This window comes from Pantherophis guttatus, chromosome 13 (assembly GCF_059756535.1).
Source record: "Pantherophis guttatus breed Tessera chromosome 13, ASM5975653v1, whole genome shotgun sequence".
Lineage (NCBI taxonomy): Eukaryota > Metazoa > Chordata > Lepidosauria > Squamata > Colubridae > Pantherophis > Pantherophis guttatus.
The window spans coordinates 23,735,251-23,758,139 of NC_142075.1; the positions used below are offsets into that span (position 1 = coordinate 23,735,251).

At 43.0% G+C, this 22,889-nt stretch overlaps 1 protein-coding gene across 1 annotated transcript in view; it reads left to right on the forward strand.

Moving 5' to 3' along the window:
* The window catches only part of CSPG4 (chondroitin sulfate proteoglycan 4), a 51,158-nt gene extending 41,513 nt beyond the window's left edge, over positions 1-9,645 (forward strand). The window contains exons 6-10 of the mRNA XM_034409454.3: positions 1,406-1,604; positions 2,563-2,697; positions 4,079-4,242; positions 5,044-5,227; positions 6,219-9,645. Coding sequence (XP_034265345.2) covers positions 1,406-1,604; positions 2,563-2,697; positions 4,079-4,242; positions 5,044-5,227; positions 6,219-8,173 — 2,637 coding nt within the window. The 3' untranslated portion in view covers positions 8,174-9,645. The remainder of the gene's footprint in view (positions 1-1,405; positions 1,605-2,562; positions 2,698-4,078; positions 4,243-5,043; positions 5,228-6,218) is intronic.
* Positions 9,646-22,889: the final 13,244 nt, after the last annotated feature.

The window sequence follows — 22,889 nt, forward strand, 5'->3', positions numbered from 1 at the left end:
GCGTTACCTCCAGCTCTTTGTGAACCAACAGGTATTATTTTGTCGAGACTGAATTCCTTTCAGTCTTGTAAGGTCCTCCTTACAGGTAGTCCTCAATGTACAACCACAGTTGGGACCAGAACATCCACCGCTAACCAAAGCAGTTGTTAAGTGAATCAACATCCCCCGGAAGGGAGTGCCCCAAAACCATTTCATTCTTTTTGCCATCTTTCGCCTGGCAGTGTAAGAAGTTGGTCGCAAGATGGCAGTAGAAATCTATGCAACAATTTCCAACTTGTAAGAGAAGTTATGGCCAAGTTGGAATTTTTTTTTTAATATACAAGAGGAAAAAGGAAAACATTCACTCAAAGGCAGGCAGTTTTGGATCACTGGAGCTTTGCTTCTTAATCAGGGGTTCTGGCAATTATTATTTATTAAGAAGTCCGATCCTAAAAGTTGGAAAACCCTGTTCTAGATTATCTCTGACAGAGGACCATCCAAGGTTTCTCATGAAGCAAAATTCATGTTTTGCAGCCAGTTCAATCCTACTGTTAGTCATTTCTCCCCTTCCAGTTTTAATCCTCTAGTTCTCGTCCTTCCTTCTGGGATTAATAAACAAACTGACTGCCTAGTGTTGTGATGACTTAGCAAGGAGCTTTGTGTTAATCCAAACAAAGAATAACGATGGCAAGCAAAGGCTGGCCAGCAGAGTCCCTAGATATTTATGACTGCCAAGTCCCTTCAGTCAGTTCTGCTCTAAACGGATTCCAAAATTAATCCCCCAAAGAATTTAAAAAATACCAAATCTGGGCTGTAAAAATTCCAGAGAACGATTACCAGGAAAAATGGAGTTCTACTTATTCTCCAGGCAGATGAGGAGAAGTGGTGTCAAAGGCCATCTCCTGAAGAACATGTCCATTGGGTCAGCACAAAAGATTGAGCTTATGCCAGAGGAAGGAGGACAATTTCCACCTAGAGGGGTTTTTTTGTTGTTGTTGTTATTGTTGTTTAGTTTTATTTTGAGAGACAGGCTTGTTGTGGAGAACAAAACTGAAGGGGAAGATGTTATTAAGAAAGACTAAATCCAAAATGACCGAAGGCAATGTCCTCATTCGGTATGATCTCATTGTTGAACAGATGCTCAACAGGATCAGAATTTTTCTGGGATTCTTTTTTTTTTTTTAAAAGAATTGTTTTGCTTTCAAGGACTTGTAGCAACTCAGGATTTATTCCTGCTGCAATTCTTGCTTAATGCCAGCGACCAAAACAAATTGAAACAAACAAACGCTAAATGAGTTTTCAGGGTCAGAGGTGGAGATCTCTGAGTTCTCCTCAACTGAAGTGTTTTTGATCTCATCCGTATCATATTCAGACTCAAAGTTGGGTTGGTGACTGACTCCAGTGTTTTCTCCATTTTTCCGGCCAGATTGAAGAAGGGGGCACTGCCGAGATTACTCCAGAGATTCTCCAAAGTGAAGATGAAGATACCCCTCTAGAAGAAGTCATCTATTCCATCAGGACCCCAGTCAATGGGAAGGTGGTGTTGAAATCATCACCTGACAGTCCAATCCAGCGGTTCACCCAGGCCCAGATAAACAGCCATCTTGTTCAGTTCATCCACGAAGGTCCGTACCAGAACAGAGGAGAGCAGGAGGTTTGGGTGTAGAGATGACAAAGTAGACAAAACTCTGCCAAGTCAGATGGTTGGATTAAGTAGTTCAGCTTTGTCAGCTCTTCAGAGTTTCAGATATGGGTCTCCCCAGTCTTCCTCCAAAATGCCAAGATTGTACTTGAGATCTTTCTCCAGACCAAGACATGAGATGAAAAAAATATTTCTCAACTCCCTGTGATTTGAATTCATGAAAGGTATCTAAAAGCAGAGTCCCTACAACATCAAATCACTTCAGTTGAGTTCCTAGTAACATCAAAGAGCAATCAGAACATTGTTGGATTCTCATTGCCTTCTCCTAGAAGGTCTTCAAATTTCCAATCTAGCCTATGGTTAATCTCCCATCTCAGTCCTACCCAAGGTCAACCCTGCTTAGTCTCCAAGCCTACACAAGATTAGCCAGGTCTTTCCACCTTCTGAGACATTTAAATCCTTAATTTGCAGCCCAGCCCAAAGCCACCATATGAATGAATCTGTCCAAGAGAAACTTGCAATCCAGAATATGCATTATGCTTACTTTCACAGTAAATGCAAGCAGGGATTGCCACTTTCCATGTGGTCAAGACAAGATATGAAATCCTAACTTTTGCAAGGCAGAGCAATCAATTAAACAACAACAATACAACTGCAGATTAAACAACAGAATGTTTTAATGAACAGATAGCCATAAAAAAAGTGGTTGGTGAACATTGAATGAAAAAAAAGAAAATAAGCAACACATTGGAGTATCCCAACAGAAGGGCATAAGCAGAATTAGCCTTACCAGAAGTAAAAAAATGCACATCAACATTTTTCTACAGGTCCCACCTGCAGTATCCAATATCCAAGAGTAGCAGAGGTCAAGAAGTGAGGGTATGAATGACCACACCGTGTGTCCTTGTGTTCTAACCTTCTTCTTGGTTGTTCATCTCCAGGACCTCTGGAGGGAGTGTTTTCCTTTGATCTATCTGATGGCGAGAACATGTCCCCAGGACACTTCTTTGCTGTGAAAGCCCAAAAGAAACTTGTCATCACTCTGAAAAATAAGCAAGATCTGATGGTGTGCCCAGGTAAGATATTTCATTTGGGACCTTGTAGGACATCTAGTTTAGAAAATAGCTTGACCCCCTCCTCTCTGTGGCAGCCCCTCAAGTATTGGAAGACTGCTATCATGTCTCCCCTAGTCCTTCTTTTTCCTAAACTAGACATGCCCAGTTCCTGCAACCGTTCTTCATATGTTTTAGCCTCCAGTCCCCTCATCATCCTGGTTGTCCTTCTCTGCATTTTTTCTAGAGTCTCAATATCTTTTTAACAGTGTGGTAACCAAAACTGGATGCAGTACCCTAGGTGTGATCTTACTAAGGCTTTATAGAGTGGTATTAGTACCTCCCTTGATCTTGATTGTATCCCTCTGTTAATGCAATTTAGGATTGCCTTGGCTTTTTTGGCTGCCGCTGCACACTGCTGGCTCATATTTAGCTGGTTGTCCACTAAGACTCCAAGATCCCTCTCACAGTCACTGCTATTAAGCCTAGTTTCACCCGGTCTATAGGTGTACTTTTGGTTTTTCTTACCTAAGTGACGTCTTCTGTTCCAGAAACAACATTATACTTTGTGAAAGGCTAGGCTAGTCTAAGTTCTGACTGATGATGTCATCAGCTTTGCTATGAAATCCTTCCTGGAGCACCTGTCTCCTCATGTCCCCTCCATTTATGTCCCCAGCTCTACCCTTAAACTAAATTTCCTCTCCTCTGCATTAAAGTCACTTGTGCTTTCACCAGGAAACCCAGTGGGTTTCCAATATTCTTACTACTGGTTCACCGCATGCGTGCATCAGTGGTGGGTTTCAAAAAATTTTACTACTGGTTCTGTGGATGTGGCTTGGTGAGCGTGGCAGGGGAAGGATATTGTAAAATCTCCATTCCCTCCCCAATTCAGGGGAAGGTTACTGCAAAATCCCCATTTCCTCCCGATCAGCTGGGACTTGGGAGGCAGAGAATAGATGGGGACGGGACCAGTCAGAATTTTTACTACCAGTTCTCCAAACTACTCAAAATTTCCGCTACCGGTTCTCCAGAACTGGTCAGAACCTGCTGAAACCCATCTCTGACACATATGTTGCTTTTCTCACACACCCGCCTTCCATGCATGCACCCGGCCCTTGAAAATGTGGCTAAATAGGATGGCATTATGCCAGGGAGGATGGACAGCTCCACTCACAGTCGCCACTACCAGTTCGCCTGAACTGGTCTGAACCGGCTAAATACCACCTCTGGCTTTCACGTGTTGTCAATGCATGTAAGCACCACGAGATGAACATGATATGTATATGGAATGCATCAGGCATTTAGAACTTGGAGAAACCATTTCCAATGGTTTCATAAATGAGCAGCCTTTTCATTGCGTGGCATCATCCTAAGGGGCGGTTCTCCCTATCTTTTACTTTTCAAGGTTCTTCTGAGCCAATCAGAAGTCAGAACCTGAAAGCAGTGACCAATCAAGAAGAAGCTGAAAAGTCTTTATTTTACATCATACGACAACCTCCACAGTTTGGCAAGCTGTTGAATAGCCAGAAGAACAATGGAGAAGAGCTGAGAAATTTCACCCAAGCTGAGGTTAAAATATTTGGGACTTCTTTTGTGTGTGTGATGTAGGCCACCAATAAAAGATCTTAATAATGATCATAATTGATCATCAACTCTAGGGGGAGGGCTAAAAGTGATCAACTTTTGGGTGGGAGACACCATTTGCATCTCTTCCTGGTTTGAATGATGACCAGATGTGGTATGAAGCTGTTTCCTTTTAACCATGTGCAAACTGGGTCCTACAATATTCTTCCTGATGCATTTTTTGAACAAGGACCAAAAAATAGGAGAAGAAAAGGAACACAACATTCATACACTTTTTCAGTGGGGCAAAGTCAGTTTACTATAACCTGAGTGCACCAAAATTAAGTTGTACAAGACAGGCATCATAACAGGGGTCTGGTGTCCTCTCTCTCCATGGAAAAACAACACCATCAGGACATGAAAGAGCTTAACTGGTGGCGGTGGGATACCACCAGCGTTTCCAATGGGGAAAATAGAATGAGGAAGGATACAGAAGAGAATTTGGATGGAGTGAAGTAGGCAACCTACATATCAACTTTCTCCAACAAGATGTTCTCATGAACTTCACCATCTCCCATCAGCCCCCACCCAGAAAGACCCCCCTTTCATGCTGGCTTGGTTTTATAGGAGCTGATGTCCACCATATCTAGAGAAACCCAACTGGGGAAGGTTCCTTTTGTGTGGACATAAGTAGACCTGCCTAGAACCCAAAGGGCTAGAAATAAGAGGTTCCAATCAAACTAAGGTTCTTGTTTCTTTTCACCTTAATGAATGTTTTGTCCTTCCTTTCTTGTCTTTTGCAAACAGGTGAATGCTGGGATGATTGCATACCACCATGATATGCCACCAGAACCTTTCTGGATCCGGGAGGATAATTTCCACTTCCAAATTTCTTCTCCGTCGGGGACCACAGACCTATTTGTTCTTGGCATGACGATATCATTCGAGGCCAGCTGTCCTCAGGGCTCCTCTCAGCTGTGGAGAAATAAAGGTAGGAAGCAGAGACGTGGAGACATGCTCAGAAAGCAGATCTGTGGCTGCTAGGAAACTGGGAGATTTTTTTAAGGGAGTGGAACTATTTTGCAATGGTTGGGCTGATCCATGAATCAGAGCACAGTTATCCAACCGTGTACTTCTTTTTTTTTTTTTTCATTGTTTTTGTAACAGAGATCCCCACTTCTGGGTGGGTACAAAGAATGAAGTGGGAAAGGCATGCATACAAAATTCAGAGTTTAATCTGTGGGTGTAATCGTGAGCATTGGAGGAGAAAGATGTTCAAAGCTCACATGCAAATATTCATGCTTTTAAAAATGTAGAAACTGGGAAGCGGAGGTCGTGAAACAGGCCTGGACCAGAAAGAAACAGATTGATCCATTTCTAGCAGTGCTTCTCCTGAGAAATGAGAGCAGGTGGCAGGAACAGAAGCACTGGAGAAAGGGAAAAGAATGTTCTTATTCTTTGTTATTTGAAAAATTTGTTGTTATTTGAAAAAAAAATATGGGTTACAGAAGTCCTCGACTTATGACCATAATGGAGCCTGCCGAGTCACATGACCTCAAGAGGGGCCAGCCATTGGAACTTTGGAACAGGGTCAGTCATGTGCCTCCAGGGAGCTGTAGGATAGAATAGAACAGAGCTGGGAGGGGACTTTAAGGTCTTCTAGTCCAGCCCTCTGCTCAAGCAGGAGAACCTATGCTATTTCAGATAAGTCGAAGACAACCTGTTGAATTTTCTCATGGCCAGGTATGAAGAAAGGCAGATTAAGTACAGCTCAAGAAAGTAGTTTCAGAAGGCGGACCTCTGGAACCTTCTGATGCTACTTTCTTGAACTGTACTTAACCTGCCTTTCTTCATTCTCTACCCTTCTTCTATTTCTCCTTCCCTTGTCTATTCTCTCTTTCTTCCATAGCAGCTTCTACGTTGCCTCCTTGTTTTGAAGCAAAATGACCACCCCTTGTTTCTCCTTTTCTTCTCTCTTTCAGGCCTGACTGTCCCAGAAGCTCAAAGTGCAGCCATCGACATCTCATTACTTGATGCTTCCAACCTTCTTACCAAGGAACTGGAACCAACGAGAAGCTCCTATGACGTGGTCTTTCTGGTGACCAAATTGCCCATGTATGGGGCCCTTTCTCTTCCAGATGGTCGAGTTAATAAGAAACACCCCTATTTTCTGCAATCTGACCTTGCTGCAGGTGGATTGGAATATTCTCACAACGGTCCTGGATTCCTGGATGATTATTTCAGATTTGATGCTTGGCTCCGGAACAACACAGTGAAATCTATTCAGCCCCCACAAAACGGAGAGGAAGTCGTTATCTCTGGGTTGTTCAATATCACAGTGAAAGACAGTAATGAGATGCCACCAAAACTAGTCACCCAAGGAAAAGTCTTACAAGTTCTCCAAGGTTCCTCCCTGGTGATCTCCCAAGAACATTTGAATGTCATAGATCCAGACAGTTTCCCTGAAGAAATCCAATTCAACATTACTTCTGAATCTTCAACTGGATTTGTTGCTAAGGCCCATAATACATCCCTAGTTATAACCCAGTTCACACAAGCAGACATCAATGCGGGACACCTGATATTTGTTGCCAATAGAACAAGTTCTACTGGAACTTTGAAGCTGGTTGTATCAGATGGACTCCACAAGCCAATTTCCATTTCTCTGGAAATCATGGTTCTTCCAGCAACCACGTGGGCAACCAATCAGACCATCTTGGAAATACCCCAAGACTTGAACATGGCTTCACTGTCTCACAAACATCTTCTAGGGTCTTTAGACCAAGGAGAGCAAAATACCCTCTATGAACTCATCAGGGACCCAGAGTACGGGCAGGTGGAAGTCCATCAAAAGGCCGTGAGACGTTTTTCACAACAACAGGTGGACAATGGAGAAGTGATCTTTACTTTCACAGATTTGGCCTCCTCCTCCAAAGACGAATTTCAATTCCTTGCCACCTCAGGAGCCATCAATATCTCAGGGATTGTGAATGTAACAGTCAAGGCCTTAGTGAAAACCCAGAAGGAGATTCTTTGGCCAAGAGGAACCACTGTCCTGCTTAACACCAACGTCCTTGATGCACGTGATCTGGCCGACAGGACAAACAGCACCCCTGAGTTCAGAATTCTCCAAGCACCTCAAGGGAGCAACTTGGTGAAAGTCTCCAGGGACAACACGGATCGCCCTGTCTCCATCGACGCTTTCACCCAAGATGACCTCAAGGAAGGGTTAATTGGGTTAGAAATCTGGGAGGCAGAAGATTCAGGGCCAGATCTCCAAGAGGACCGCTTTCAATTTGAATTGGTGGCAAAAGGTGTACCCCCTGCCTTGGGCTGGATGGTGTACACTACTGAGACCTTCAACTCCTCAACCCCCTATAGGGCCACTTTGATCAATATGCCTGGTCCCCAGGAAAGCAGCCATAGCTCTACCCCACAGAGCATAACCTCCCCCTTCCCGACTTTTACAACCATGCCTTATGAATCCAAAGTGCCCCCCGCTAATTCCAACAAGTCCCACGTCCTTCCAACAACCAGATCAGGCCAAGGACCAACATCTCAGACAGAAAAGGGTTCTCTCCTAGGCTTCATTGAAGCCAACATGTTCAGCATCATCCTCCCCATTTGTCTCATTCTTCTGCTCCTGGCTTTGATCCTACCTCTGCTTTTCTATCTCCACAAACGGAACAAGACTGGCAAGCACAATGTCCAGGGGACGCCACCCAAATACAAGAATGGAACGGTAGTGGACCAAGAAACCTTCCGTAAGACTGATCCTACTCAAAGCATACCTCTGACCACCATCAATACCTTGGAGGCCAAAGAACCAGGATCCAACTCAAAGGGACCTGGGCCAGGAAGACAACAGGATCCAGAATTGCTCCAGTACTGTAGGACATCTAACCCAGCTTTGAAAAACAGCCAATATTGGGTTTAAGTACTGGAACCAAAGACTAAACAGCCCATCAGTCTGTCCGCAGGCTGCCACCGTTTCTTGAAGTTTTCTCTCACCTCATCCTGCCATCCTTTCTCCTCTATCTGCAGATATGTAGAAGAGATCAAAACCTTTTTAAGAGTATGAAGCTTTGGTGCCTTCAAAGATATTTATTCAGTGGGAATGATGCCTTTGGAGTAAGTGTGGGCAGCTATGGCCCAGTGGTGAAATCCAAATTTTTTTACTACAGGTTCTGTGGGTGTGGTTTGGTGTGGCTTGGTAGGTGTGGCTTGGTGGGCGTGGGAGGGGAAAGATATTGCAAAATCTCCATTCCCATCCCACTCTGGGGCCAGCCAGAGGTAGTATTTGCCGGTTCTCCAAACTACTCAAAATTTCCGCTACAGGTTCTCCAGAACCTGTCAGAACCTGCTGGATTTCACCCCTACTATGGCCCCTTTACGACCTGTGGACTTCAACTCTGAGAATTCCTGAGCCATCAAATGGCTCAGGAATTCTGGGAGTTGAAGTCCTGAATCAGCATTGTCATTGGCATCCTTCGGTCTCAAAAGACTATGGTATCAGCTATGATTGGCTCAGGAATTCTGGGAGTTGAAGTCCCAGGTTGTAAAGGATCTATAGTTGCCCATCCCTGCTTTGGAGCGTATCATAAACTACTGAAAGTCTTTAGAAGAACTAAAGCATTTTTAAAGATCTATTCTTCATAAGAATAGATGCAACAGAGTCCTCAGGAGTCTGCAGATAAAATTTGAGAACCCAAAAGGAAACCAGCCATGATATCCAGAAGCCGGTGGGAGAGATTTGGGGCGAGATTCATTGACTAGCAAAGGCCATCGTGAACGTATGGAAAAGTGGGACCATTGCAAAGTAAAAGATGCAAAATAGAATAGGGAACAAGCACCGCTAAAAGCACCATTTACCCTTGTGCAAAATTCCAGCTTTTGGAAGATCATGGAAGTGAAATAGGTTTTATGCAAAATTGTCAGTCTTCTTTATCCACATCTTAGGAATTAACAGGGTGATTCTTAAAGAGAGTTAAAACATGCAGATGGTTTAAAAGTTCCCAAAAGACTGTCAGGATTTTTTTTTTCTTTTTGAGAACGTATGTTTTCGGTGTTTAGGTGATTAAATGTCAGTTGATCCCACAAGAGAACAAGCGCACTTGAGTGTCTTGTTCCAACAAGCCAAACATGGCACAGTTATAGATTACATTTGTGTCATCCTGAATCACTTGCTCCGGCTCCTGACAGGAATTTCCCATATGGAAAGTTTTTGAAAAGTTCTTTGTAGAAGTTAGTTAGAAATTCCAAAGTTGTTTCTCTCAGTATGAAGCCTAAAGAGCTTCCAACGCTGGTTTCAAAGAGAGAAATAGATTTCTCTAGTAGATCTAGAAAATCTAAGGAAAAGCCATGGTTGAAATCTGGAATTAGAAATAAGACTCTCCAAATAAGAAAAAAAAAAAAGCAAGGGGAAGGAAGGAAGGAAGGAAGGAAGGAAGGAAGGAAGGAAGGAAGGAAGGAAGGAAGGAAGGAAGGAAGGAAGGAAGACAGGCAGGCTAGGTGGCTCATGGCTCAATGGCTAAGACACTGAGCTTGTTGATCAGAAAGCTTGGCAGTTCGGTGGTTCGAATCCCTAGTATAGGTCTCCTGCGTGACAGAGGATTGGACTAGATTACCTCCAAGGTCCCTTCCAACGCTGTTACCATTAAAAAGGAAGGAAAAAAGACTATTTTTCTTCTAATTTTCAAGCTACAATAAAAGGGTCCTATCAAAATTCCAGCCACCTATACAACAAATTTTCTTCTGCTTTTCCGTGAATCAACAATTGTGGGATAGCTAAATGCCCAGCCTTTATTTTGAAGGAGATGTGTATTTAATGCAATTTCATAATTTTGCAAATATTATGTCTGTGTTTATTTATAAATTGGTTATCCTATGATGATTCACGGCTCTATTGTGACTTCCCCCAAGCCTAAAAAGAAGGAAAGAAATCCAGAATATATATTTTTCCCTGATCTTTCCTGCGCTATCAACTTTCAGACAAGACTCTTCATAGGAGCAATAGATTACGATACCCAGCTTTGGAGAGGCCCTTGGTTTTAAATAGTCTGAGCGAAAGAAAGTGCATTTCTCATGCAGAAGACCCAAGTAGGGAAGCCAACGTCCATGAAGGTCATCTGAACACCTGAAGTAGATGACTTCTCTATAAAGCATAAGACTTGAATCGGTAGATGGAAAAAATCAGAGAAACAGAGGTTGCATCCCCAACATAGTTAATGGGGACCCTTGAAGACCGAATGGCTTCAAACATGATAAGTTTGCTTTGTTCAAACCATAACTGTATGATTTGAGTGGTTGAGTATTTTAGGCAAACCCAACAGGTTGATGGGTACCCAACTTTGTGTCAATCCAGAACATGGGTTACCTCCCTTAACTGGATGAAGCACTCAAAGAAAGATAATAAGGAGAAACAAGGGTAATGTCAGCATTCCAGAAAAACCACCAACTCCAAGTAAAAACTCTGAAGAAAGCATTTTTCAAAGTTCTATTTACTAGAATAGGTATAATGGCACATCTGGGGAAACCCGAATCTGAGAGGTCCAGGTTTTCTCTCAGTAAATCAAAAACCCCAAAACCATCCCCTCAGTCCTCAGTCGATCACATGCTCCAATCACCATCCGTCCCATCTCGAGACATCACTCCGACCACTCCTTCTCCAGATGCAGGATAGTCCTGATCTTGACCTTGACAGGAAGAATGCTATTATGTCTAAAGACAACCCCTCTACTAATTCCTCCCTCCTACTTTCCCACAGATGAGAAGGTGGCAGCATATTCTGGCCTAATATGGCTTCCAAAGCTGACAGGTAAATATTGTCCTACAGTGGCCCATTCCATCTTGAGAAGGTATAGTTTCTTTGACAGTAGGATTTGAGCAACTTCTGGATAACCTTTGCCCACCATATAGGTGTCATATAGCTGACACCTATATGAAGGAGGGGGCTGGATTAGTTAGGATTGGATCATGCTGTAACTAAGATGGACCCACTGGATTTTCTCTTTGTGGTCCACTCTTCAGCTCTAAGCATCCATTTCTCATCCTACAAACCAATCCCTTCATCCTTTTCTCCGCTCCCAAGAAATTCTCCAGAACATGACATCCTCTGCTTTGGTCTTCCATAAATCCTCAAGAAATGCTAGTGATATTTCAGAAGCACCAGGAGATACCAAAGTGTACCCCCAAAAGGAATGGTAAGCACAGATCTCCATGAGCTGGTTAAAAGAAATGCCCGAACATTTGGAAAAACAGCTCCGTTCCCATGTTGCTTCATGCTCATTGAGCAATTTGGCCAACTTTGTAAAGGATAAATAAAGCAGGTTATTTTTAAAAATTGTGGGTATGTGGAAAATTCTTGGGGGGGGGAGGGAGAAGATGCCTTTTAAAGCCGAGCAAAGATATTTGTCTGACCTTCACATTTTACAACTGCAAACATCTGGAATCTGTCTTTGAATGCATGGATACAGCTTTGAACCCATAATATTTATTTCCATCCCCGTGTTTCTCAACTTTGGCTGCTTGAAGCTGGGTGGACTTCAACTCCCAGAATTCCCATGCTGGTTGGGGAATTCTGGGAATTGAAGTCCACCCAGCTTCAAGTTGCCAAGGTTGAGAAATCCTGATTCTAGCTTATTTCTATCAGACAAAGGAATACACAGGCTGGTTTATAATGCCTTTGAGTAGCTCCTGAGTAACTCCAGGAAATATCCTGGATAACTCTAATAACTCTTGGATCAACATATGCCATTTTCTTGGCATCAATCCAAAAGGTGACTTCTGACACAGCAGTGAGTCTGAAATATGGACCAGAGACAGACTGTGTGGCTATATAATTTCATCTACCACCGGTAGAACGGCAAATGATTGATCCCTTTGGTCCTAGGTGGTCTTCTCCTTCTTTAACTCCCCCTCCCAATGTGGTTGGGCTACACTAACCATCGGTAGGGAAGCTGCAACCTGATGCTTTTGAAAAGCCACCCAACTGGAGAAGACTGTATGGAATGAAGTGGGGAAAAAAGATTTCAGGCTTCGGTTTTCATGTGGCCCAAGCCGAATGGGAGAACTTCCATTTCCTAGTGAGCCTTCACCGGATGTAGAACATCCTGTTTTTCATCTCAAATTTTCTGGAACAAATTCCAGGAAGAATCATTTTTCTCTTTCTGTTTTGCTTTCTTCCGATATGTAGAAATCCTGTTTTTTCCACCCTGCTCCACACAGGGAGGCGGAGAGTAAAATAACCACATAAATAATATCCAGCACTCACCTAAATAAATGTCAAATGGTCATCAACAAACAGCTGCAGTCCACTGGCCCTTTATGAGATTTCTACAGCAAAACCACATTCCTGATGCAGTTGTGAGCCAAGATCTGAACTTTGTGAGACCAGGTTCAACCACACACACATATCATCCAGTTTTTTACAGCCAAGTGTCGAAATTCCCCCAGGAGAGTTAAAAAATTATTTTTCAATATGCAATCTCCAGACTTAAGGATGCAGCTTTCTGAAGTGACGTGGTTGTTGCATGAGTCGCATCCAATTTTACGAACTTTTTTGTCCCAGTTGTTAAGTGAATCACCACAGTTGTTAAATTAGTAACATGGTTCTTAAATGAAGCTGGTTCCCCCATGGACTTCGCTTGTCAGGATCACATGACACCCCCCCCCCCCAGGACACTGCAACAGTCATAAATACGAGTCAGTTGCCATATGTCTGGATTTTGTGTTCAGCGTGGCGATGCTACAATGGTCGTAAGTGTGAAAAAGAAGTCACTTTTTCAATGACGTTGTAACGTTGAACCATCATTAAACAAATGGTTGTAAGCAGGGGTGAAATCCAGCAGGTTCTGACAGGTTCTGGAGAACTGGTAGAGGAAATTTTGAATAAGTCAGAGAACCAGCAAATACTACTTCTGGCTGGCCCCAGAGAGGGGTGGGAATGGAGATTTTGCAATATCCTTCCCCTGGAGTGGGGAGGGAATGGGGATTTTGCAATATCTTTCTCCTGGAGTGGGGATTTTGCAGTATCCTTCCCCTGGAGTAGGGAGAGAATGGGGATTTTGCAGTATCCTTCCCCTGGAGTAGGGAGGGAATGGGGATTTTGCTGTATCCTTCCCCTGGAGTGGGGAGGGAATGGGGATTTTGCAATATCTTTCTCCTGGAGTGGGGATTTTGCAGTATCCTTCCCCTGGAGTAGGGAGAGAATGGGGATTTTGCAGTATCCTTCCCCTGGAGTAGGGAGGGAATGGGGATTTTGCTGTATCCTTCCCCTGAAGTGGGTAGGGAATGGGAATTTTGCAGTATCCTTCCCCTGGAGTAGGGAGGGAATGGGGATTTTGCAGTATCCTTCCCCTGGAGTGGTGTGGGAATGGAGATTTTGCAATATCCTTCCCCTGCCATGCCCACCAAGCCACACCCACCAAGCCACACCCACAGAACTGGTAGTAAAAAAAATTCGATTTCACCACTGGTTATTAAGTCAAAGACTACCTATATACCCCCACAGTTTTGAAAAGACAGTTGCTATGTCCTACTCTATTTATTCCCCAAAAATCTTGTCTTCTAGTTGTGTGATTTTAGACACGAAAATAATGTTTGCCGTTCCAGTTCAGAATGTACTCCGGTGAACTCTGCTTCAAATTAAATTCAGTCTCTTTTTCTCTGACTGGGATAAAGGGAATGTAAATACATGTAACAAAAGGAGACAGACTAGCCCAGCCAGATTATCAATAGTTTCAAAATCTTTCAGTTTGTAGAATTCAGCTCCAAGCGTACAAATTGTGAAACGGCTGCAGCCACAAGCTTTTTCATTATTTTCCACCACTCGCTGCCTTTACAGCCGGGAAAAGAAAAATAAGGTTGGGCCCATTTCACAGATGCAGTGGCTGCAAATTCAACATGATACCAAACGTACAGCTAACAAGATCCAAAGGCTCAGGTTTTGGCAAGCCTACTTAAGCTACACATACGTTTGCAAGAAGTGAATGTCGTTCTGTTTGATTTTGGATTCGGGGAGCTGAAGTCCATGCCTGTCGGGGGATTCTGGGAGTTGAAGTCTAGAGGTTGAGAACCACAGCTCTGGGGAAACAAGTTGTCCAAACAAGACCATTTCCGTTAAGCAAAGGTTATGTAAAATGGTGCTTGTTGGACAGCAGCTATCGCCTGGTTATCTCTTGGTTGTCCCAGAAATTACACAATCCTTCCTTTTTTGTCAACTCTTTGAGATAATCAGGCCCAGAAATAGATTGTAGAGAGTCCAGGAATGAGAGGAGAAATATCTTGAGGCTTTGACAAATAGACTGTAAAGGCATGGTCCAAAGACTGGGTGAGAGAACCACACAAAGATTTGGAGGAAACAACCAGGAAATCAAATGATATTTGATGCTGGATATGAGAAACACAGCTGCAGGTACAATGATTCTCCATGCCTTTAATCATCTCCCCTATTGGTTGCGCTGAACAATTTAACATTTGGTGGAACCTGCTGCATCAGGTGGTTGCCGGGCCCAAGGCTGTGCGTAGCCTTGTGGTGTTTGTGCAGTTTTGGCAAGACGTTCAGAAAAGTTGAAGTCTTACGAAGTGCAAAGGAGGACGTAGCCTTTACTGGAACAGCTATCCCCAGAAGAATAACGCCCTCTTTGCCCTTAAAGCTCTACAAACCTCACCTGATCCCCACACAATGACAGGTAGGAGAAGAAGCAGGAAGAGTCGAAGGCAGCAGGTGGTAGCTTTTGTGTTCCACAATAGGGGGTTATGTAAACTTGAATCGGAACAAGTCTTAAATAACTGGGAATTTCCTTCCCTCGGTTGTCTCCTGGGAAAGAAATACCACTTATTGGTAGCTAGGGCAGGAGGCGGTATCAAGTTTTAAGGTGCAGACTGTTCTCAAGAATGGAACGAGCAATTGCCTACTTTTACCGTTCAGTTTAACATTTTGAAGGTAGTTCATTTCCTCGTTTTGCAAACAGATGATATCATAAGCCTGGGCTATTAGCTGCTTATCTGCCACCCCATTAACCTTAGCTATATATCACTTCTGGACTTTGGGATTCAAACGATGCGCCATTAGCAATGGACAAAGAGTAATCTTGAGCAAACTATCAGCTCTATAGAGATACGCAATAGCTCAACTGGGTAACAGGAGACCCTGGAAATGTTTTAAGGTACAACTGAAATTTGTGAAGTTATTAGTCCTCATCATCCTTTGCTCCAAAGTTCTGGTGGAGAACTTTCAAGAAGATGTCTATTGTCATTTGACTGCTCGACATGCAAAGTATTGGTCATTGATTAACATTAGAGCATGCAAAACATGTATACACTCATACAATAACCTAATTGAGGTTCTTCAGAACTTGTGCATGTCATCCGTCACACTAATTTGCAAAGAGAATAGAAGCTGCATCTGTATTATTTTGCATCTGTTAGCCAGAGCAACTGATTCTTCTCCAACCTGGTGCCCTCCAGAGATGGGAGTACCCACAGTGCCCAACCAACAGGTCTGGAGGATAATGGGTTTTAAAGTTCAATATCGTAGGAAGGCTCGAAGGAGAACTAGGGAGAAACTATAAAACACAAATCCTGTTTTGTAGCTTTGTTTTGTTTTGTTTTTTGTGAATTTAAGAGTTTCCATCTATTATCTAGAAGCTAAAGAACTAAGTGAGACCATAGTTGAGTTTTCTACTATGGACAAAAAAAAAAGGAGGGGGGCCTTTTTGCTTCCAGGAGACAAATGACCTCTGTTCAGACAAGTAGCTGTTTTTTTTTTAAAAAAAAAACAAACTTTTGACTGTCATATGAAATGGAACTCGAGTAAAAAAAAATATGGAAGATGAAATGGGAGATTGGAGAGAGAAAAGACAAGCTGCATAGTTCTGTAAATCCAGGTTTTTTTATTATTATTATTTTAAAAAGTGCACGGTTTCTTGTTTTTCTGTCTGGCTTCCTCTTCATTTCCACCGTTAAGCATGTGGATTTTATTTTTGTAAAAATTCAGCTGGGAGGGAGTGAAGTCACATTCCTCAGATTCCAGAGAAGAAGAAGAAAACCTGACATTTTGTGTGTAAGCCACTCTATGCCAGAGTCCAAAATTGCTGAAGGGGGTTTACAGTGTATAAACTGGAAAAAGAAAGAGTTACTGCTTTGGACATCCATTGGAGCAATGGACAAGCATGATGGGGAATGGAGTTCCTTTCTTAAACTTCTACCCATGAAAGACTGAAGAAATAAAGTGAATAAAGTGAGATGGTGCCAACCTGTAGAAGATCCAACTGGCTGGAGGGTGTTGAGTCACTTTTCAAACTGAATACAAACACACCCACACTCACACCCTCCACACATTTGTTGACTTCGACCCAAGAACCAGAAACATCAGACCGTGTTCAGCCTTTCTCTAATTCAGTTTCAAATTGAAGTTGGTCAACCCCGTCATTGGTGAAGAAAATCAATTGCAGATCTGGAGGGACAGAGTCTTCTGCCTGCTTTAGTGTTATTAGATGGGTTTAGCAATCTAGAGTTTTGTAGTGTTTTGTTCCCTCTCAGCTCTTCCATGCTCCATTTTTCTCTTCCATCGTCACTTTCCTGTGGTATTTTGGTGGATAGATGGATGGATTTTGAACCAGTGAGGCCAAATGACTTCTAATTGCCCCTACAGTAGACTTTCTGCTCATTTCCAGGTGGGGGGGAGGGCTTCCAGTTCCATCTCTGATCATCCTTAAGAATGGAGCACCCAGAACTTCTGGAGGGAAGCCAATTCACTGATTAATTCTTCTCACTTGTCAGGAAATTCCTCCTTAGTTCTAGGTTGGTTCTCTCCTTGATTAGTTTCCATCCATTGCTTCTTGTTCTATCTTCAGGTTTGTGTGTGTGAAAGTATTTAAACTATGAACATATAAACCTTTCCAACAAGATATTGTTTTCTTCTTTCTGTTGATTACTTTCTTTCTTTTTTTAAAATTGAAATATTTCCTTTTATTTATTTAACAAACACTATCATCTTGAGTTCTGAAGAATGTGTATTGAAAGAAAGAAAGAAAGAAAGAAAGAAAGAAAGAAAGAAAGAAAGAAGGAAGGAAGGAAGGAAGGGGAAGAAGGAAGGAAGGAAAGAAAAAGGAAGAAAACAACTTTTTTGCTTTACAAACAAAAAAAACAGGAGGAAGGGAAGAACGAGAAGAAGCTGAAGGAAGAAGAATTAAGTTTTTTAAAAAATTAAACAACCAACAACATATGTACAGACTGAAAAAACTTTGCTGAGCTAAGGAGGGAAAGAGAGAGAAAGAGAGAGAGAAAAAAAAATAAAACAGAAAAAGGAAGAAAAAAGTCTCAGCAGGGACGGGCTCGGAAGGAGAAATCAAACGGAAGATGTTTTAATGTGCAATTAAATTAAAAATGCAAACACCGAGAGAAGGAAAGTCCTATGTTCTACTTGGTGGCTATAGAAGCAATCTATACAAGAAAAAATCAGTTCAGGCCCTTTTTCCCCTGGGCCGGAACGACAGTGTTGTGATACATTTTTAAAACAGAGCAAACATATTGCTTAACTTTTGAGATGTTTTGACTGTAAAAATATTAGTTGGTGGGAGCCAGGGATGGGAGGACAATGGAGCAATGGAAAGGGACAGTGGCTTTCTTTTGCACTGAAAAAAAATGTCCCTTCTGTTTATGTCCCTTTTATAATAAAATTTGCCTTGCAACCTCAGAGCCTCAGCCAGAGTAGAGTTGAGGTTTGGAGCCAAACTAGCAAAATGCTGGACCCCTTTTGAAACCTGGCAGGCGTTTCGAGCCCTTGATACCCAGGAAAAGAAAATGAAAAGACATGTCAGCAAGTGTTTTAGTGATTATGCATTTTCCACTTGCGGTTCCTGGCGTGGCCTTCTTTCAGATTCCAGGTTGCTCTGAGTATCGGAATCTGCTCATGTCTCTTCCCCAGAACAGCCTTAAGCTTCCTTTTGCACAAAGGGGAATAACCGATGTTACATTTCAAGAAAAGTCAGGGAATTTTGAAATTAACGCAAAATACCCCGTTTTTCGTGCACGGCCCAAAGCGATCTTGCAAACAACGGGCTTTCCTTTAACAGGCACTGAACTGCTCTGATTCTCCAAAACAGATGTTTTCCAAAAAGCCTCCTCTGACACAAATTGCAAAAAAAAAAAAAAAAAAAAAAAAAAACCAAAGATTATTTTTTGGCATTAAGGAATGGACAGAGATAGGGGTCTGTTACCAGTTTTGGAGAAGACTTCATCTTTTAAAAATGAGAAGACCTTTTTCTAGATTTACTGACAACTTTAAGGATGGATTTAATCCCATATTGAGGGATTTTTCTCAATTAGTTTGAGTTTTTGACTTTTTCAATTAGTTTTCCCCACCCCCCCACCCCCTTTCGGTTATTTTAGTTTAAAATTTCATTTATTGGCTAACTTATAGAAGCTCTTACTGGGTAGGGCTCATAATAACCCCAGTCGAATTTCTGTCTCAATATTCACCAGTCCTCTTAAAGGTAAACACAGGGAGGATGATTTATGGGGAAAGAGGGTGGTTTTCTATTTTTCCAAAAATAGAGAGCAAACAAAACGTTCAGGTTCTGAATTTTGCAAACCGGAGGACATTGATTCACCTCCATTAATCAGGTATTTGCACAAGGAAGGATCCATTCAGAGACATCCGAAGACTTCAAAACACATACGGGAAACTCATCTGCAGTTTTAGCCCACGAGCCAAAAAGAGAGAGCGCGCCGGAGACTCATCTGCCTCGACTCAAGGAAAACTAGAAACACCCTGGATTATTCTGTGGCTCCCAGTGTTATTTTGCTTTTACCAAACCGCAGGCAAAAAAAAAAGAGAGGCTGGATCGAAAATAGCATTGGAAACCACTAAAATATTTCTTTTTTTAAAAAAAAAAAAAAAAAGGCTTTCCTGCATTAAATTAGCTCAATGTTTTTCCGTTACAGCCTGGCACGGCAACGTGGACATTAGAAGAATGGAAGGAGAAGGGAAAACACTTCTGGGGAAGGGCAGCTAGATGGTGATCAGAACCAGATACCAGTTCTTCTAGCCTGGAGAAGACAGTGGATGTTAGGAATTTAGGACTATTTTTACCCTACAGAGCATCTTGTGAAATTAGCCACCTACTGCTGTAGAGGGTGTTGAAATGCTGATTTGGGATCTGTTGGATGGAAAGCACTGGAAGATGCTGTAAACCTCTAGGGTGGAATTGGTTGCAGAATGAAGGATTTGGAGGCCTTCAGAAAACAGAAAGTTTACAAAAGATGAGGATGGATGTAGACATTATGGACATTCCTTCCTATTATCTTGGATGGATGGATGGATGGATGGATGGATGGATGGATGGATGGATGGATGGACGGAGACCAAGCATTGGATTAGGGTTGGAGACACCCAGCTTCAAACTTATCTTCAGCCATGAAGTTCATAAATTGCCTTCGGGAAAGTTTTTTCCAGCCTAACCTACCCCATGTGGACATCTTCATGTAAGACACCTTGGAACTCCTGAAGTAAAAGCAGGATATAAATCTAAGCAACAGGCATATAAAATCTCTATCCTGCCGCAAAGTTCTCTGAGTAACATAGAGCTATCCAGTAAACTGCTTGATATCACCCACCACCCTGGGTTCCTTACCTAAAGTTGTATTAAACCATGAGTGGTTGGGCATCATAGTGCCATTGAGTCATTTTCAACTCCTAGTGACCACATACATAGGCCTTCTGCAGGAGGATCAGCTCCCAATTGGACCTTCACATCTTCCAAGGTTGCCCTCATCACCACCATAACTGAGTCCAACCCCGTGACTGTTGATTGTCTTCTTCTCTTCCTTTCCACTTTTCCCAACATTAAAGCTTTCTCCAGGGAGTTAGGTCTTGGCATAGTTAGACCTTAGCACCCAACATGCTGAGCTGTGAGTACCAACCGTAGTAGTCTTTCTACTATGCATTAAATTAAACCAAGGAAACCATGTTACAAATTGGCATGTTATAGGAACTCACTCCTTTAGAATTTTTATGGATAGGGATACGATGGCTTAATCATGGTTTGTTAAATAACCCTCTTTTGGCTGGGTTTGTGCATCAAACACACCTCGTCCCATTTGCTCTCAAGATGTGTGGCTACCTGAGGCAACGATGGAAGCGGAACTTGCATCAACGTGATTTCATCATCAACATGAAAAATGCAAGACGATAATGAACGAAATAATTCTGGCAATGGGCCCAGCTCAAGATCATTTTTCTTTCCTTCAAGGGTCTCGCTTTGGCAAATGTCAGGGTGTTAAAAGAAACCATCACCCCTACATTTCACCTTCTGTCGCAGTTAAGCTGAAATGCTCCTCACCACCTGGTATCCATTAAGAGTCCCATGGAGGCATCTTAAACACCAGCTACAGCTCCTGTTGATGGTTTCCGGCATGAATCCCATTTAGAGAAGCAGACCTGCAGCCTGCCCATCTGCCTATATAAGTCCAGACCCATTTCTATTCTCCTTGGAGAATTTCTACTCGGCTTCAACTTCCCCTCCAGACATCTCGCTGGAGACAGCCGCTGAGAGAATAATTAATAAACTCAACATGAATATCTCTCTCTCCCCACCCCCTCTCTCTCTCACTCACTCACACACACACACACACACACACCTCTTATGGGTATGGTGTCAGTTGCTATAGAGTAATTGAGGAAAATCTCCATGCTTCGGTTTCCTTCATCTTTCTATGGCTCAGCAGAGCCCTTTTCATTGTTGTCCTTGAGATCTAAAGTCTTGTAGCTTGAAGTGCCTCAAAGTTTGGACTGTCTTCATGTAGACCAGGGTTTCTCAGTCTTAGCAGCTTTCAGATGGGTGGACTACAAGTTGAGGTCCATACAGCTGACATCCACCTAAGTTCAAAGTTGCCAAGGTTGAGAAACACGGATGCGGTCAAAGAATAGTAAGGGAAGCTGTGATGAAGCTACCTAACCTGGAGTGTTAGGAGGAGACCAAAACCTAGAGGTGAACTAGGGTACCTGCAGAGCACCCTGCCTTGACTATCCCAAAAGCATGTCAAAACTGGAGATTTTGCTTCTGCTAAACCACATTATGTTCTTATGACAGCAGCCGGTTGCCATAGAGATGGGATGAATAGCAAAAATATTGGAAGGAGACTCCAGCCACTGTTTTCTGAGCTTCCTACCGTATCATCCAGCGCAGTTGGAGGTCAGAGTCCATTTGGTGCCACGTCTTCTTTTTGGTGCTCTGCCTTGAAGGCCAACATTTATTTATTTAGTTTTGTTTCATTTCTCTACTCATTTGTTGACCCTACTTGGGTCTAAGATTTTCTTCCAAGTATAGGCCATCTCATTGCACATCATCTGGTTTGTGGCCTGCTCTTTTGGCAGCTGGGCAGTGGCCTGAATTTAGAAAAGGAAAACGACCCAATCAAACTATAACTTGGTTAATAGCCACTGGAGCTGACCAACCAAATACCCACTAAGTTTAGAGTTTCTTAATCTGGCCAATGAAATGCTACACTCAATTTTCTGGCTTCTGATTGATTTGTGTCATAAAGTCGTAAAAAGGGATCACATGACCCCAGGGAACCTGCAGCCGTCATAAGTATGAGTCCGTTGTCAAGCATCTGAAGGTGGATCACATGACCATGGGGATACCACAATGGTCATAAGTGTGAAAAAGGGTCATAAGTCCCTTTTTCACTGCTTTTGAAACTTCGAACAGTCACCTAAGCGAACTGTTGTAAGTCAAGGACTACCTATGCATTTTAGGTCATCTTAATGTATTCTTTAATATATTTATTACAAGGGATAAATATGTACAAGGAATGGAAGCGATGGCTCAGTGGCTAAGACGCTGAGCTTGTCGATCGAAAGGTCGGCGGTTCAGCGGTTCGAATCCCTAGTGCCGCGTAACAGGGTGAGCTCCCGTGACTTGTCCCAGCTTCTGCCAACCTAGCAGTTTGAAAGCAGGTAAAAAATGCAAGTAGAAAAAATAGGGATCATTTTTGGTGGGAAGGTAAGAGCGTTCCGTGCGCCTTTGGCGTTGAGTCATGCCGGCCACATGACCACGGAGACGTCTTCGGACAACGTTGGCTCTTCGGCTTTGAAACAGAAATGAGCACCGCCCCCTAGAGTTGGGAACGACTAGCACACATGTGCCAGGGGAACCTTTACCTTAATGCATCCTTTAACCATCTATTTTTCATATCTGCATCCAGCTATCTTTCCTCCACTGCCCACATTCTGCCAATCAAAGGACAAATTCTGGCTCAATGCCTCCAGCCCACAGCCCTGCTGGCCCCAGTCCGTCCTCCTCCTCCTCCTCCTCCTCCTCCGAAGATTGAACCCTCACCCCCGTTTGACAGCTGCCTCTGAAAACTCCAGAGTACGTGCCGATCAGTCTCGGCAGCCTCCATCCGCATGCAAAGAAAGAGGTTGTTTGTCTGAGGTTTCTGCAGACAACGTCTTTGTCAGAGGCAGAGCCCACGAGGACACATGTACTGGCCTGTGAATGGCTTCCCGCTGGCCCGCATACCTTATCTCTGAGCTCACCCTCTCTGCGGCAAGCTGGGCATGGAAAGGCACGCAGGGCGCAGATTCTTTTGCTTTTGCTGCTAATTGCAAAAAAACCCAAACGATGCCCAGGCTGTGCAGAAGT